The 15,120-nt window shown below is 41.1% G+C and overlaps 2 protein-coding genes across 2 annotated transcripts in view; one reads left to right on the forward strand and one right to left on the reverse strand.

The window, feature by feature from the left end:
• LOC115004664 (proline-rich receptor-like protein kinase PERK10) overlaps nt 1-5,662 on the reverse strand; it is a gene marked incomplete at its 3' end in the record, with an annotated part of 10,632 nt that extends 4,970 nt beyond the window's left edge. The window contains exons 1-3 of the mRNA XM_029426361.1: nt 5,645-5,662; nt 1,757-1,838; nt 1-25 (exon numbers count right to left, since the gene is read on the reverse strand). The exon at nt 1-25 is cut by the window's left edge and continues 107 nt beyond it. Of these exons, the coding sequence (XP_029282221.1) occupies nt 1-25; nt 1,757-1,838; nt 5,645-5,662 (125 nt within the window). The remainder of the gene's footprint in view (nt 26-1,756; nt 1,839-5,644) is intronic.
• Nucleotides 5,663-6,901: 1,239 nt separating this feature from the next.
• On the forward strand, nt 6,902-14,909 carry vps45 (vacuolar protein sorting 45 homolog). Its single transcript, XM_029426362.1, has 15 exons — nt 6,902-7,168; nt 7,331-7,465; nt 8,645-8,705; nt 9,003-9,082; nt 10,145-10,213; nt 10,763-10,900; nt 10,989-11,099; nt 11,638-11,772; nt 11,901-12,014; nt 12,401-12,568; nt 12,683-12,841; nt 13,580-13,687; nt 14,093-14,214; nt 14,368-14,499; nt 14,718-14,909. Exons 1-15 carry the CDS (start codon nt 7,076-7,078, stop codon nt 14,797-14,799), a joined length of 1,707 nt encoding a protein of 568 aa, XP_029282222.1. The 5' UTR covers nt 6,902-7,075; the 3' UTR covers nt 14,800-14,909.
• The last annotated feature ends 211 nt before the right edge of the window (nt 14,910-15,120 follow it).

Consider the following 15,120-nt stretch of genomic DNA (forward strand, 5'->3'; position numbering starts at 1 on the left):
GCCTCCAGAGAGCGAGACGGAGAAACTGAAACATGGATTGAAACATTTCATAATTTTGTTTTCATATTAAATTCAATACGTGCCTTCGCATTGAATGCATGTTTTTATTGTTTTCCTTAATGCATGTATATATTTTTTACTGCTTCTTATATTTTATTTGTTTGTTTATCCTTCTTGTAAAACGGAGCCAAAATTAAATTCCATTGGACTTCGTGTCAGATCTGAACTCTGAGGCTCCCGTGCGGTTTCTCACCAAATCTAAATTTTATCACCTCGAAAATATTTCTTTTAAACGTCTTTACCGTAATTTCCGGACTATAAGCCGCAACTTTTTCCCCATTTTTCGACCCTGCGGCTTATATAACGGTGCGGCTTATCTATGGATTTTTACAGCTAACGGCCACTAGGGGAATTCCTAAATCTATGGATTTTACAGGATGCCGGGAAAGAGCGCGCAAAAGTAGCGAGTGGTACGAGAGACAGACGGACATTACGAGAGCGAGACAGTTTGTGAGACACCCTCATTATGGAAAAAAAAACGTAGAAATGCATATATATTTATTTCGAGGAGTCTTATTTTGTTAAATATGCTTTTATGTTGATACTCCTGAAACCGGCACTTTCTGGGGGTTCGCGCCACTTTTTCGGGAGACGGAAAGAAGGATACGCGGAAGAGAGGGGTGGATGTCCAAAAACCCCGACTGTGGAGTTACCGTATGATGATGACTTTCTTGTGTTTCTTCTGTTTCAACGGTAATTTATGGACAAATTAAGGAAAACACCAACGGTCAGAGACAATAAATGCTGATTGAACAGGCGGAAGTTCTCCATCGTTATTTCCTGGTTCTACGCAACACAACGCATCGTGGTGTCAGCTACAGACCGGCTACATACACATCAGTTAATTTAGCGTCTGCGGCTTATAGTCAGGTGCGGCTTATAGTCCAGTGCGGCTTATATATGTACAAATTAGTCAATTTAGCGCCTGCGGCTTATAGTCCGAAAATTACGGTACTTCCTTTTAAAGCACTTCCTGTGTCACTTGGCGGGAACAGCGCGGCCCCTCCGGTCTCAGGCTTTTGCTTTTTGGTTTTCTCCGAGTCGCAGGAACAATCTTTAAACGTAAACGTGACTCCTAAATATTCAGCCAGGCCTTTGATTAAAAATGTTTTTATATTATATTGTTGTATTGAAGTTATAAAATGTAATTGTTGTATCATTCATTTATTGTATTAAAGTAAAACAGCATGAAATTAAACTTGTTATTTTTAGTATAGTATTTGAGGCTAACTAAATTATATTTCTAGATAAACTTCAGCTGACCAACATCTTGAACACAATAACGTTTATAACGTTATAATAAAGCAGATTACATTTTTTACTACTATTACTTTTATTATAGCTTTTAAATCCATTTTATTACATTTTTAAATTGTATTTAATAACATGCATTGGTTTCAATTAGTTGAATTGTGGAATTTTTTTGGCTTTATTTTCTGACCTGCATGAAAGCTGCTACACATACAAGGTTTGATTGATCGTTTAAAATATGAATAATACATTTAATATATACAGCGCTTCTCTAGATACTCAAAGACGCTTTGCAAAAGAGAAACAGACACAAGATGCTAAACTAAGAACGGAACAGTTCAAAGGTTTTTGTTCTGTTGTTGGGTATTAAAAACATAGACATGTATAATAATAATAATAATAATAAATATATATATATAATATAAAAGACATTGTGGGTACACACCTTCATCGTGTCGAGGCCAAACCTCCTGCTCCTCTTCATCACACTCCATCAGCAGGTCCACTGCATGCTCCACCTGCATCACCTGCAGAGAGGACACACCTGTCAGGGGAACATGTGACCACAGGCGGGATGTAAGCAGTCACATTAGCACCGAATGATTCAACAAATCACGGACGGATTTCACATAATAAAAAGTTTTATTACGTTTATAATCTGTCTCGACATTTCAATGATGGATCGTGTGATCATGTTACTGTGTGTGTGTGTGTGTGTGTGTGTGTGTGTGTGTGTGTGTGTGTATCTCAGAATCAGGGTTGCAAATTAGCTTTGTAGTTGTCAGGTATTATACATTTAAAAAGTGCAGAGGTTAAAATATAACGTAAATAAAATATATGTCTGTGGTAGACCGGTGTAGAGTAATTGCAGAGTGAATAAACGGTATTATAAACAGTGACGTAGTAAATGTATAATAAGACTATTTATTATTATTTGTATTAACTGATAACATATATATATATTAACAACAATTATCAACAAAGACATTATAAAGCCACTTCTGAACGTCTTGACGGTTATTTTAAAAGAGTTTCCAGTTATTTATTCTATTAAATGTAAATGTCTACATAATATAGAAAACACCTTAAACATTATTTCATGAATACTTTTCACATGTATTAGTCTGAATAAACATCCTGATGACAGTTAGCCCAAAGGTAGCTGTTATTTATACTATGATGTGAATTCAGCTAACTTTCTACTTTCCCTTTTACAAAAATAAGCTCTAAATAACACAGATAATAATAAATAATGTTGTTTTAAGTTGTTCTCTCCGCGTTTTTAATGTTAACAGATCAAAAACCTATCAAGAAGCAACAAACTGCTTAGAAAAATGTATCTCAGTCAGTTAGCATGCTAAGCTAGCAAGCTAAAAGCCAATTAAAACAGTGTAGCTACAGAGCATGCACTACACTTACTTTATGTGTACTTATCTACACGTGAGATGTTATAATATTATATATATATATATATATATACAGCAATTATGTTTTTCTGCTGCAAACACCAGGTAGCTGTGCCCTCCCCCCCTCCCTTAACAGAAAGCTACCACTGCTAACAAGCTAACAACTAGCCTAGCAGCTACTCAGTGACTTCATTTACTCTGATATCCTCTAAATAGAGCGGAGCATGCGTCTGCTTACCTTATCCACCCCTTTTAAATGTCAAATTAATACTTATTCCGGAAAAATTCCATCTTAAAACGACGTGTTTCCCCTAAAATAATCAGTGATATTCATCTGCTGGATGATGTTAGCTGTTAGTTGGCACCGGACACGTTGGGTCTATTTTGTGCTACTGTATTCCTACGCCTCCTCATGCTGGTAAAATGAATGGAGGCGGAGTGATATATCTGCAACACAGCGACAACAACATTGATATCGTATTAAAAATGAAAATACAAAATGTACTCTATCATCTTGTATCAGTGTTCTAGTGGGCAAACGCACAATACGACTTCGTCTTCATAGAAACGGCATTAACAATATAAAGCGCAGCGTTAATGGTTAATCTAACCTAAAGTATGCATGCTAACAGTGATTAGCATGCTAATGTTACACAACATTAAACTTGTCACCGCACGTTATTATAAGATACGTTAAACTACTAAACGTTGTATGACAGGGGAAGTACGGCAGATATTCACAATATGTGATTCACACTTTAAAATATAATCTTAAATAATCTTACGTTTCAGTTAAAGAGAAAGTAAACTAACACATTTGGTTTTGTTGTTAGCAGCTAGCCTGGTGTTTCAGCTGTGTGTGGGCTAGCATCGGCTAATGTTGGCAAACTTTGGCGGATTTCCAGCTCAAGCAGATTTACAACGTAAAGCTGCGAACTTCACATTAAAGTTGACGTTAACTAAATACTATTACGTATGTTAACGTCAACACGCACCTGCCATGATGCTAACTACCTAGTCACGTTATTAGTTTGTAATTCTTTTCACGAAAATATCAGATTTGGAGTTAAAGCTAATGATAAACTAGAAGAGTTAGCTTTGTGTTAACCATGACCTAGCTACTTCGCTAATCTAGAAACATGCCCAAAGTGAAAGACGATCTTTAAATGTGCCTTATTATAACGTTATAAACACAACAAGAGATGTTGGTCAGTTGAAGTTTATCGGTCGTGTTTATCTAGAAATATAATTTAGCTAGCCTCAAATACTTAGCTACGTGCTTGCTAGCTAACAACTAGCTAACCTGTCATTTATTGTTTAAATTGCATTAAAAACAACGTTCACAGATGAATATCCAGAGTTTCTGTTTGTAACTGTGTGTGTAACAGCTACATTACATAACGCCTCATGTACATATTAAACACTTGTGATATAAAGTTGTGTTGATGTGAGTCATGAAGTGGGGAAGCTTCATGATATCTGTTAGTTACATGTTTTACACTGTTCACCTGTAGTGTGTACAACATGTATGACTCTGTTCACCTGTAGTGTGTACAACATGTTTGACCCTGTTCACCTGTAGTGTGTACAACATGTTTGACCCTGTTCACCTGTAGTGTGTACAACATGTATGACTCTGTTCACCTGTAGTGTGTACAACATGTTTGACTCTGTTCACCTGTAGTGTGTACAACATGTTTGACTCTGTTCACCTGTAGTGTGTACAACATGTATGACTCTGTTCACCTGTAGTGTGTACAACATGTATGACCCTGTTCACCTGTAGTGTGTACAACATGTATGACCCTGTTCACCTGTAGTGTGTACAACATGTATGACTCTGTTCACCTGTAGTGTGTACAACATGTATGACCCTGTTCACCTGTAGTGTATACAACATGTATGACCCTGTTCACCTGTAGTGTGTACAACATGTATGACTCTGTTCACCTGTAGTGTGTACAACATGTATGACTCTGTTCACCTGTAGTGTTTGTAATCTTTGCAGTTCAAAGTACATTCAAAAGAGCGAAAGGAGATGGATCCTTCAAATGTAGTTTTTGTGGTCAAATAAAATAAAGTTAAGCCACATTAGAGATATAAATGTCAGAAGTCAAGAACACTGTCTTGCCTGTGAATTTGAGGAGTAGATTTCTTGCAGTATAACATCAGCAGCTGTTCCTGATTCAACATATGGACTGGGAAACATGCATTGAGGGGTCTTTGAATATTTGCTATCTAATTTCTTTTATCCTATTTGAACTCTTATAATTTTCCGGTGTAGATTGGTCAGTTTTAATGTTGTACTATGATAGTTTCCTCTTTATCTGAAGCCCGTTTGAGATGTTGTTGTATTTTAAAGTGTGCTATATAAATTAAATTCATTATTATTATTATTATTATTATTATTATTATTATTATTATTTAAACAGTTTGAAAGGCCATATAGGACATGAGATCTCCAAACTGTTTGATTTATATTTTGTATTAATAATTGAAATTTGCAAAGTAAGTGAAGCTGTCAGATAAATGTAGTGCAGTAAAATAAACATATTTACATCTGAGATGTAATGCAGTAGAAGTATAAAGTAGCAGGAAATAGAAATAGTCAAGTAAAGAACAAGTACCTTAAAAGTGTACTTAAGACAGAACTTAGTTACTGTTGTGTAATTAAACTAAACTACTTTCTGCTAACTTTGCATTTCAAACAGCTTCAACAACAGCTTTACCAGGACGGGTCATTTTATGTATCACGAAGACATTACATTACAGGTCATCGAGCAGACGCTCTTATCCAGAGCGACTCACAGTGAAGTACAGGGACAGTCTCTGGAGCAGCTCAGGGTTAAGTGCCTTGCTCAGGGGTACAATGGTGGCAGCCTGGTATTGAACTCCCGACCTTCTACTGTTTTGTTTGGAAGGCGTACCTCTAGACCACTAGGCATCACCACTATTAACCAATATATTAAACACACTTTGTTATTGTTAAAAACCTGTGGACAGCAGACGACATGAAACTGTTTCCGTCCTGAGATACGTCTTGTAATTTAAACTGCAAATTGCAAAATAAAATAAAGAAAAAGCAGAAAACATTTTCATAAACCTTAATATGTGTTATACTGTTCCCTCTGTGGCTAATTATACATTTATGTATTTATTAGAGATTATAGCTTTGACAACATTAACACTGTTAGTGGAGTACGCAGACAAACACATGAACATTTTATAATTAATGTGAAAGATGTTAGTATTATTATAACAGTATACGACACGTGCACATTAGTGAGTGTGAGTTAAAGGTGCACACAGCAGCACTTACAGTTTATGTTGAGTTTATAATCACAGGACTTTAATTTAAAAGCGTTCAGCTGATTTTATTTTTTATTTAGTAGATAATTTAACATACAATAGATATGTAATACATAGTTACTTTTATCAGGTTTATAATTCTGTTCTCATTCATTTAAGGGGCATTGCAACTCATAATCATAATAAAAATAATAATAATAATATTTGGCCAGTAGTTTTTCTGTAATCCTGTTGACAGACAACATAAGCTTCTTGGTGGAGGTTCAGTAACTTTTCCATAATAAATATTAGCATCACACTTTACTCAGGACCTCATCTACATTATATTTGTATTTATTTCCATGCGTACAATATATAACAAAAATAACATTTGAATAATTAGTAAAAATAACACATCTTATAAAATTAGATTAATTGTTGTAAATTGAACTACCAAACAGAATATTAAGTTTAAAATCTGCTCCACCTCAACAAGCTACAACATTAATAATGCCCTTTAAAAGTTAATGCATCAATAATAATAATATTGATAAAATAGTCAGGAGTCGTTCTAAAATAAAATAAAACTGTTTATTAATCCAGAAGAAAATTATTATTGCCAGAGATTGCTCAAAAATTACAACCACATAATAATACAAAACAATCAATAAAGTGTAGAAGTAATACATCAATACAAAAAGAATAACAATAAAAGAAAGATATATTTAGTTAAAGTAATAATAATAAATACAAAGTAATGATTCACATGATGTTGAAAAAGCACTACTCCACTGTATAAAAAGTACTTTTATTTAGATAATAAGGTACATTTAGCTGATAATACGCGTTTTCAAACAGCCTCCGTAAGTTGTTGGACGTAAGTACGCAGACGCTGTATGTTGACGTAACGACGTCGCGGACCCGGAAGTCAGCTCGCAGCTGTGTTGTTGTCGCAGCAGCAGCTCAGCTGATATTTGTCAGAACATCTCTCTGCAGACTGTAACAGACGCTTCACAGCTGCTGTTGTTGTTGTTGTTGTTTTGTTGTTGTTTACTCTCTGCGTCGCCATCATGAACGTGACGCTCGCGGTGAAGCAGTACATCTCCAAGATGATCGAGAACAGCGGGCCCGGGATGAAGGTTCTGCTGATGGATAAAGAGACGGTGAGACTGATACTGGAGACTATTTATATATTTTATATATATATATATAAAAAGTATAAAGATTGCATAAACCTAGAAATACTGATAACACTGTGTGTGTGTGTGTGTGTGTGTGTGTGTGTGTGTGTGTGTGTGTGTGTGTGTGTGTGTGTGTGTGTGTAGACCAGTATAGTGAGCGTGGTCTACACTCAGTCAGAGATCCTGCAGAAGGAAGTTTACCTGTTTGAACGCATCGACTCTCAGAATAGAGACAGCATGAAACACCTGAAGGCCATCTGCTTCCTGAGACCCACCAAGGTACATGTCTGTCTGTCTGTCTGTCTGTATCTCACTCTGTGTGTCTGTCTGTCTGTCTGTCTCTGTCTGTCTGCGTGTCTCTGTCTGTCTGTCATCCTGTCTGTCTGCCTCTGTCTGTCTGTCTGTCTGCCTCTGCCTGTCTCTGTCTGTCTGTCATCCTGTCTGTCTGCCTCTGTCTGCCTGTCTGTCTCTGTCTGTCTGTCTGTCTCTGTCTGTCATCCTGTCTGTCTGCCTCTGCCTGTCTGTCTCTGTCTGTCTGTCTCTGCCTGCCTCTGTCTGCCTGTCTGCCTGTGTCTGCCTGCCTGTCTGTCTCTGTCTGTCTCTGTCTACCTGCCTGCCTGTCTGTCTCTGTCTGCCTGTCCGTCTGTCTCTGTCTGCCTGTCTCTGTCTGCCTGTCTGCCTGTGTCTGCCTGCCTGTCTGTCTCTGTCTGCCTGTCTGTCTGCCTGTCTGTCCGTCTGCCTGTCTGCCTGCCTGCCTGTCTGTCTGTCTCTGCCTGCCTGTCTGTCTGTCTGCCTGCCTGTCTGTCTGCCTGTCTGTCTGCCTGTCTGTCTGTATGTCTCTGTCTGTCTCTGTCTGTCTGTCTCTGCCTGCCTGTCTGTCTGCCTGTCTGTCTGTCTGTCTGCCTCTGCCTCTGTCTGCCTGCCTGTCTCTGTCTGCCTGTCTGTCTGTCTGCCTGTGTCTGCCTGCCTGTCTGCCTGTCTGTCTGTCTGCCTGTCTGTCTCTGTCTGTCTGCCTGTCTGTCTGCCTCTGCCTGTCTGTCTGTCTGCCTGCCTGTCTCTGTCTGCCTGTCTGTCTCTGTCTGTCTCTGTCTGCCTGTCTGTCTGTCTGTCTGTGTCTGCCTGCCTGTCTGTCTGCCTGTCTGTCTCTGTCTGTCTCTGTCTGCCTGTCTCTGTCTGTCTGTCTGCCTCTGCCTGTCTGTCTGCCTGTCTCTGTCTGCCTGTGTCTGCCTGCCTGTCTGTCTGTCTCTGTCTCTCTGTCTGCCTGTCTGTCTGCCTGTCTCTCTCTGTCTGTCTGCCTGTCTCTGTCTGTCTCTCTCTCTCTGTCTGTCTGTCTGTCTCTGCCTACCTGTCTGTCTGCCTGTCTCTGTCTGTCTGTTTCTCTCTGTCTGTCTGCCTGTCTCTGTCTGTCTCTGTCTGTCTGTGATAATAATGTTTATCTGTTATCTGTGTTTTCTGCAGGAGAATGTGGAACATCTGATCCAGGAGCTGCGGAGACCGAAGTACAGCGTCTACTTCATCTGTAAGACTTTAACACTCATCATGTGAACTACAGCAGGGGTTCCAACCTGGGGGGTGGGCCCCAGTGGGGGTCGGTCGGGGTTAACGTCCATGAAGCAGTTTAGAGAGTCTGCAGACTCAGATTCTTCAGTGTCACAGTAATATGCAGTGATGTCCTCTGAGAGTGTGCTTCCTGCAGACGCATCGTTCTGCACTTAATATGGGCGGAAAGTTGTAGCTTTAGTTTATCTGCATTTTGTCTGAGCTTATTATGTATTATAAGTAGTTTTAAATCATTTTGTGTGTGTGTGTGTTTCAGACTTCAGTAATGTGATCAGTAAGAGTGAGATCAAAGCTCTGGCGGAGGCTGATGAGCAGGAAGTGGTGGCTGAAGTCCAGGTGAGTCTCTGCAGCTGATTCATGACGCATAATAGTGGGGCAGATATGTGCAATGATTGTGGGTTTGGTGGTAAAAGCACCAAAATTGGCTGGCCTTGTCGCTCAATCCCATCCCCTTCATCAAGCCTACGTAAGTCAATCGGTAATGGTTGGTTGCCCACTTCAAGAAATTTGCTCAAGTTTTCGCCCACAATATCATATCCAACACCAACGTCTGTGCGCTTTGATTCCGCTGGACACTGCAGTGGTTTATCCGAGTGTTCTTGGCATAAGGCACACAGACTCCAGTCTATCGGTTGACACGTGTCTACAGTTGATCGCAATGTCTCACCGTGAACAAGTTTGCATTTTTTCCGTGTCGACATACTTCCCGTTCACTCACCTGCAAAGAGAAGAAATACTAATTATTACAACAAGAAACAATAATTACTTTTGCTTTCCCTTAATTATTGCATGATCCTGCAATTAGCAGAGTGAGAAAGATTCATGATTTTCACCATTTGAATGGCCATCTTGAATTTTAGCATAGAGTTGACCACTATGTTAATATATATGCATTATTTCAACCAAATGATGATTCCATTGGATTCTGCATGTCTGAAAACATACATAAGGATACTTTATTTAAGTTAATAAGTTAACTATTCACAAAGATACAGCAATTAATAGATATTTTCAATTCCGGTGGCGGCCATTTTGAATTCCCGCTCTTTATGGGCTTCTCGAAAAACATCCAGCTTGGTACCATATCTCAAATTAATTAGTACCATCTCGGCATCATATTTGCCAATTTTGGTGCTTTTACCACCAAACCCCCAATCCTGGTGGCTTTTTACACATATCTGCCCCACTATAAAGATTGAACAATTCATTTATTAATTCATCAAATATTTGGATATTTGCATTAATTGATTAATTGATGTCCTGTGCAGGTGTTTTAAACTGGCGATGACGCTGGATGTTTCCATAGATTTTTACGTATTTTATGATGGCAAATAAAGTTTTAAAGTTTTAAAGTGTGTGTGTGTGTGTGTGTGTGTGTGTGTGTGTGTGTGTGTGTAGGAGTTCTACGGAGACTTTATCGCAGTGAACCCTCACCTGTTCTCCCTCAACCTGCAGGGAGTCGCCAGGGTGAGAAAACAACTTTCTGTCTCTTGAACTGTTGAAGTTACTGAAGTCGTGTTGGTTTCTAGTATTATCTGGGGACCTCGAGTCGTCTGTGGGTTTAATCCTGTCATTTGTATTTAAAGTAAAAGAACTGATTTTAGTATTATAGCTGAAGTTTCTGTGTGTGTGTTAATATATATATATATATATATATGTGTTTATATAACTGTGTGTGTGTGTGTGTTAATATATATGTCTTTATATAACTGTGTGTGTGTGTGTGTGTGTGTGTGTGTTAATATATATGTGTTTATATAACTGTGTGTGTGTGTGTGTGTGTGTGTGTGTTAATATATATATGTCTTTATATAACTGTGTGTGTGTGTGTTAATATATATGTCTTTATATAACTGTGTGTGTGTGTTAATATATATGTCTTTATATAACTGTGTGTGTGTGTGTGTGTGTGTGTGTTAATATATATGTCTTTATATAACTGTGTGTGTGTGTGTGTGTGTGTGTGTGTGTGTGTGTTAATATATATGTCTTTATATAACTGTGTGTGTGCCTCAGGGCCGCAGCTGGGAGCCCTCCATGTTGTCTCGCTGTACTCAGGGTCTGACCTCCGTGCTGCTCGCTCTGAAGAAATGTCCGATGATCCGCTACCAGCTGTCCTCCGACATGTCCAAACGCCTCGGCGAGAGCGTCAAGGTTTCCACGGCAACACGCTCTCACCACGCACACGTCACGTTTAGCGTTTGATTAACCTCTAACACGTTGATTAAATTCCTCCCGTCAGCAAATCATCACAAAGGAGTACGAGCTGTTTGACTTCAGGAAGACTGAAGTTCCTCCTCTGCTGCTGATCCTCGACCGCAGCGACGACGCCATCACACCGCTGCTCAACCAGGTGACCAATCACAGCACGCCATCACACAACGTGCTGCTGTGCTGTTCACATTACATCCATGAGGTTTCATTCTCAAGTGATGTACACGGCTAAATTAACCAGAGTCGTATTAGTGTGTCCTTACCGTGTGTCCTTACCGTGTGTGTCCTCACTGTGTGTGTCCTCACTGTGTGTGTCCTCACTGTGTGTCTTCACTGTGTGTCCTCACCGTGTGTGTCCTCACTGTGTGTGTCCTCACTGTGTGTCCTCACCGTGTGTGTCCTCACTGTGTGTGTCCTCACTGTGTGTCCTCACTGTGTGTCCTCACCGTGTGTGTCCTCACTGTGTGTCCTCACCGTGTGTCCTCACCGTGTGTCCTCACCGTGTGTCCTCACTGTGTGTGTCCTCACTGTGTGTCCTCACTGTGTGTCCTCACTGTGTGTCCTCACCGTGTGTGTCCTCACTGTGTGTCCTCACTGTGTGTGTCCTCACTGTGTGTCCTCACTGTGTGTGTCCTCACTGTGTGTGTCCTCACTGTGTGTCTCTGTCTGTCCTGCAGTGGACGTACCAGGCGATGGTCCACGAGCTGCTGGGTCTGAACAACAACAGGATCGATCTCTCCAGAGTTCCTGGGATCAGCAAAGATCTGAAGGAGGTGGTTCTGTCTGCAGAGAACGACGAGTTCTACGCCAACGTGAGGCTCAGCAGAGACACCTGAAACCTGAAACACACTGTTATTACTGACTAATAACTGTGTGTGTGTTTGTGTGTGTGTGTGTGTGTGTGTGTGTGTGTGTGTGTGTGTGTGTGTGTGTGTGTTAGAACCTGTACCTGAACTTCGGGGAGATCGGCACCAACATTAAGAATCTGATGGAAGATTTTCAGAAGAAGAAACCGAAAGAACAACAGAAGCTGGAGTCCATCAATGATATGAAGGTAGACAGAGAGAGAGACAAGTAGAGAGAGAGACAGGTAGAGAGAGAGACAGGCAGAGAGACAGACAAGTAGAGAGAGAGACAAGTAGAGAGAGAGACAGGTAGAGAGAGAGACAGGTAGAGAGAGAGACAGGTAGAGAGAGAGACAAGTAGAGAGAGAGACAGGTAGAGAGAGAGACAGGTAGAGAGAGAGACAGGTAGAGAGAGAGACAGGTAGAGAGAGAGACAGGTAGAGAGAGAGACAAGTAGAGAGAGAGACAGGCAGAGAGAGACAAGTAGAGAGAGAGACAGGCAGAGAGAGAGACAGGCAGAGATACTTTTTTCCTGTGTTTTGTGTCTTCAGAGTGCATCACCTGTCTGTCTCCCTCTCTGCCTGTCTGTCTGCAGGCCTTCGTAGATAACTACCCCCAGTTTAAGAAGATGTCGGGCACCGTGTCCAAACACGTGACGGTGGTGGGCGAGCTGTCCCGGCTGGTGTCGGAGCGTCAGCTGATGGAGGTGTCGGAGGTGGAGCAGGAGCTGTCGTGTCAGAGCGACCACTCCAACGCCCAGCAGGTAAACTGCACCTGGTGGAGGAGCGATGACTGAGAACGATGATCCGGCATCAGTGTTTCTGAGCGTGTGTGTGCGGCTCGTCTCACCGTCTCTCCTGCTTCCTGTTTGTTGCAGAGCGTGCGCCGGCTGCTGCAGAATCCCCGTCTGTCGGAGTTGGACGCCGTCCGCCTCGTCATGCTCTACGCTCTGAGATACGAACGCCACAGCGGCAGCATCCTGCCAGCGCTGATGGACGAGCTGAGCAGGAGAGGCGTGTCAGAGCGCCACCGCAGGGTAACCACGTCATCGCACACGTCACGAGTCATTCACTAAACATGACGTCCTGGTCTGTGTTGGCTTTGATCCACAGCGGCTGAAAAGAGCAAACGACTCGTAGACAGATACAAAAATATGATCTGGATTCTCCTGTTGGTTCAGAACCAGAACAGACGCAGCAGAAACAAGGACAAACCGCCTTCAAAATAAGTTCCCCTCTTTGTCACCGCAAACACTCGCCTCTGATTGGACACTGAAATAAGTGTCAAGACAAACATCACAAAACATGTCCTGGTCTGTGGACGTTTAAATAGTTTGTTTATAGTATTAAATCCGAAGTTAACGTGTTTGTTGGTTCAGAACCAGAACAGACGCAGCAGAAACAGAAACAAACTCGAGTTTGGCTGAAAAACAAACTTAATAGGATTTTCTAGCTGTGCCGCCTTCAAAATAAGAGTTCCCTACTTCCCTCTTTGACAGCTTCCTCTAGTTATGAAACATTGTATCAATCTTAATAAAATAATAGTAAAAGTTACCATTAAATATATATTTATTTTTAAGAATAAGCTCAGTTTATATTAATAATATAAACTATATATATATATATATTTATATAGTTTATAGTGTAATTCTTCTTCTACAGAAAAGTGATCAATAAGTTCAGAACTGACATAAAACACGTTACGTTCTGTAATATGTTGTTATATTTGTGTATTTTATTCTCAAAAACTGAATTTTTCTCCCGTCACCTGTCAGATGGTGAAGTCGGTGGTGGAGTACGGCGGGAAGAGAGTCAGAGGAAGTGACCTCATCGCACCATCAGACGCCGTCGCTATCACCAAACAGTTCTTCAAAGGCCTCAAGGTACACACACACACACACACACACACACACACACACACACACACACACTCACCTTTCTTTCGTTGCTCCACCTTATATATTTAATGTTTATATTTACAGTACTGTTACTTTAATATTTCTTATGTAAATGCTGTTAGCAGCCGGTGGGCTAAAAGCTAACGGAGATTCCATTGAGTTACATTATGATGCGTTCAAATGTAATCTGGTAAAATGTAGTTTTTAGAAACTTGAATAAATCCAGTTGTTAGATTAATTATGAGCTGTACACCTTCCTAACACGAGCTCTAAGCAGCTGATAAAACATCATTAAACTACTGATGTTTTATAGTTTTATCTTGTGTGTGTGTGTGAGTGTGTGTGTGTGTGTGTGTGTGTGTGTGTGTGTGTGTGTGTGTGTGTGTGTAGGGTGTAGAGAACGTGTACACTCAGCATCAGCCTCTGCTTCATGACACTCTGGATCAGCTGATCAAAGGTCGACTGAAGGACAGCCAGTTCCCGTACCTGGGAGCCAGCAGCCTGCGGGACAGGTAACACACACCTGATAAAAAGTCACTTCCTGTTGAATCTTCCTAGTTTAACGTGTGTGTGTGTGTGTGTGTGTGTGTGTGTGTGTGTGTGTGTGTGTGTGTGTGTGTGTGTGTGTGTGTGTGTGTGTGTGTGTGTGTGTGTGTGTGTTACAGGCCTCAGGACATCATGGTGTTTGTGATCGGTGGAGCCACATATGAAGAAGCTCTGACTGTTTACAACCTGAACCGCAGCACGCCGGGGGTCCGCATCGTCCTGGGGGGAAGCAGCATCCACAACACCAAGAGGTGAGACACGCACTCACACACACACACACACACACACACACACACACACACACACACACACACACACACACACACACACACTCACGCACACACACAAATTGCAGAGACTCAAAACAGACATAAATGTAAAACTTCCACATGACCTGGAGGAGATGCAGAAATCTAAAATGACAACGTCTCTTCAGCTGTCAGATGAATGTTTGTTTCCTCGCCCTCAGTTTCCTGGAGGAAGTGATGTCGACGGCGGGTCACAGCGGCGAGAGAGCACAGGGAAGCAGTCGCCATGGCAACAGGCGCTGAACGCCATGAAGACGACAACAACAACATTCCTGCGTCTCCGTCTAAAGTCTCCTTCCGTCTGTGTGCTTTGCTTAATGTTTAACTTAAAATAAAACCAATCAAACATTTAATCTTCTTCTTTCTTTGAGTTTTAATATCAACAACAAACATCTTTCATTTTAGAGTTTGTTGATTTCAATACTTTCAGTCTGATTTCACTTCGTTCACTTCGCTCTGCGTCGACCAATCAGCTCGCTGCTCCCTCACTGCGAGTGGGACCCAGAGACCCTCAAACAAACCCTCCTATCCTGCTCCAACATGGTGGAACGACCCCCCCAGTGA

This window comes from Cottoperca gobio, unplaced genomic scaffold (genome assembly GCF_900634415.1).
Source record: "Cottoperca gobio unplaced genomic scaffold, fCotGob3.1 fCotGob3_160arrow_ctg1, whole genome shotgun sequence".
Classification (NCBI taxonomy): Eukaryota; Metazoa; Chordata; class Actinopteri; order Perciformes; family Bovichtidae; genus Cottoperca; species Cottoperca gobio.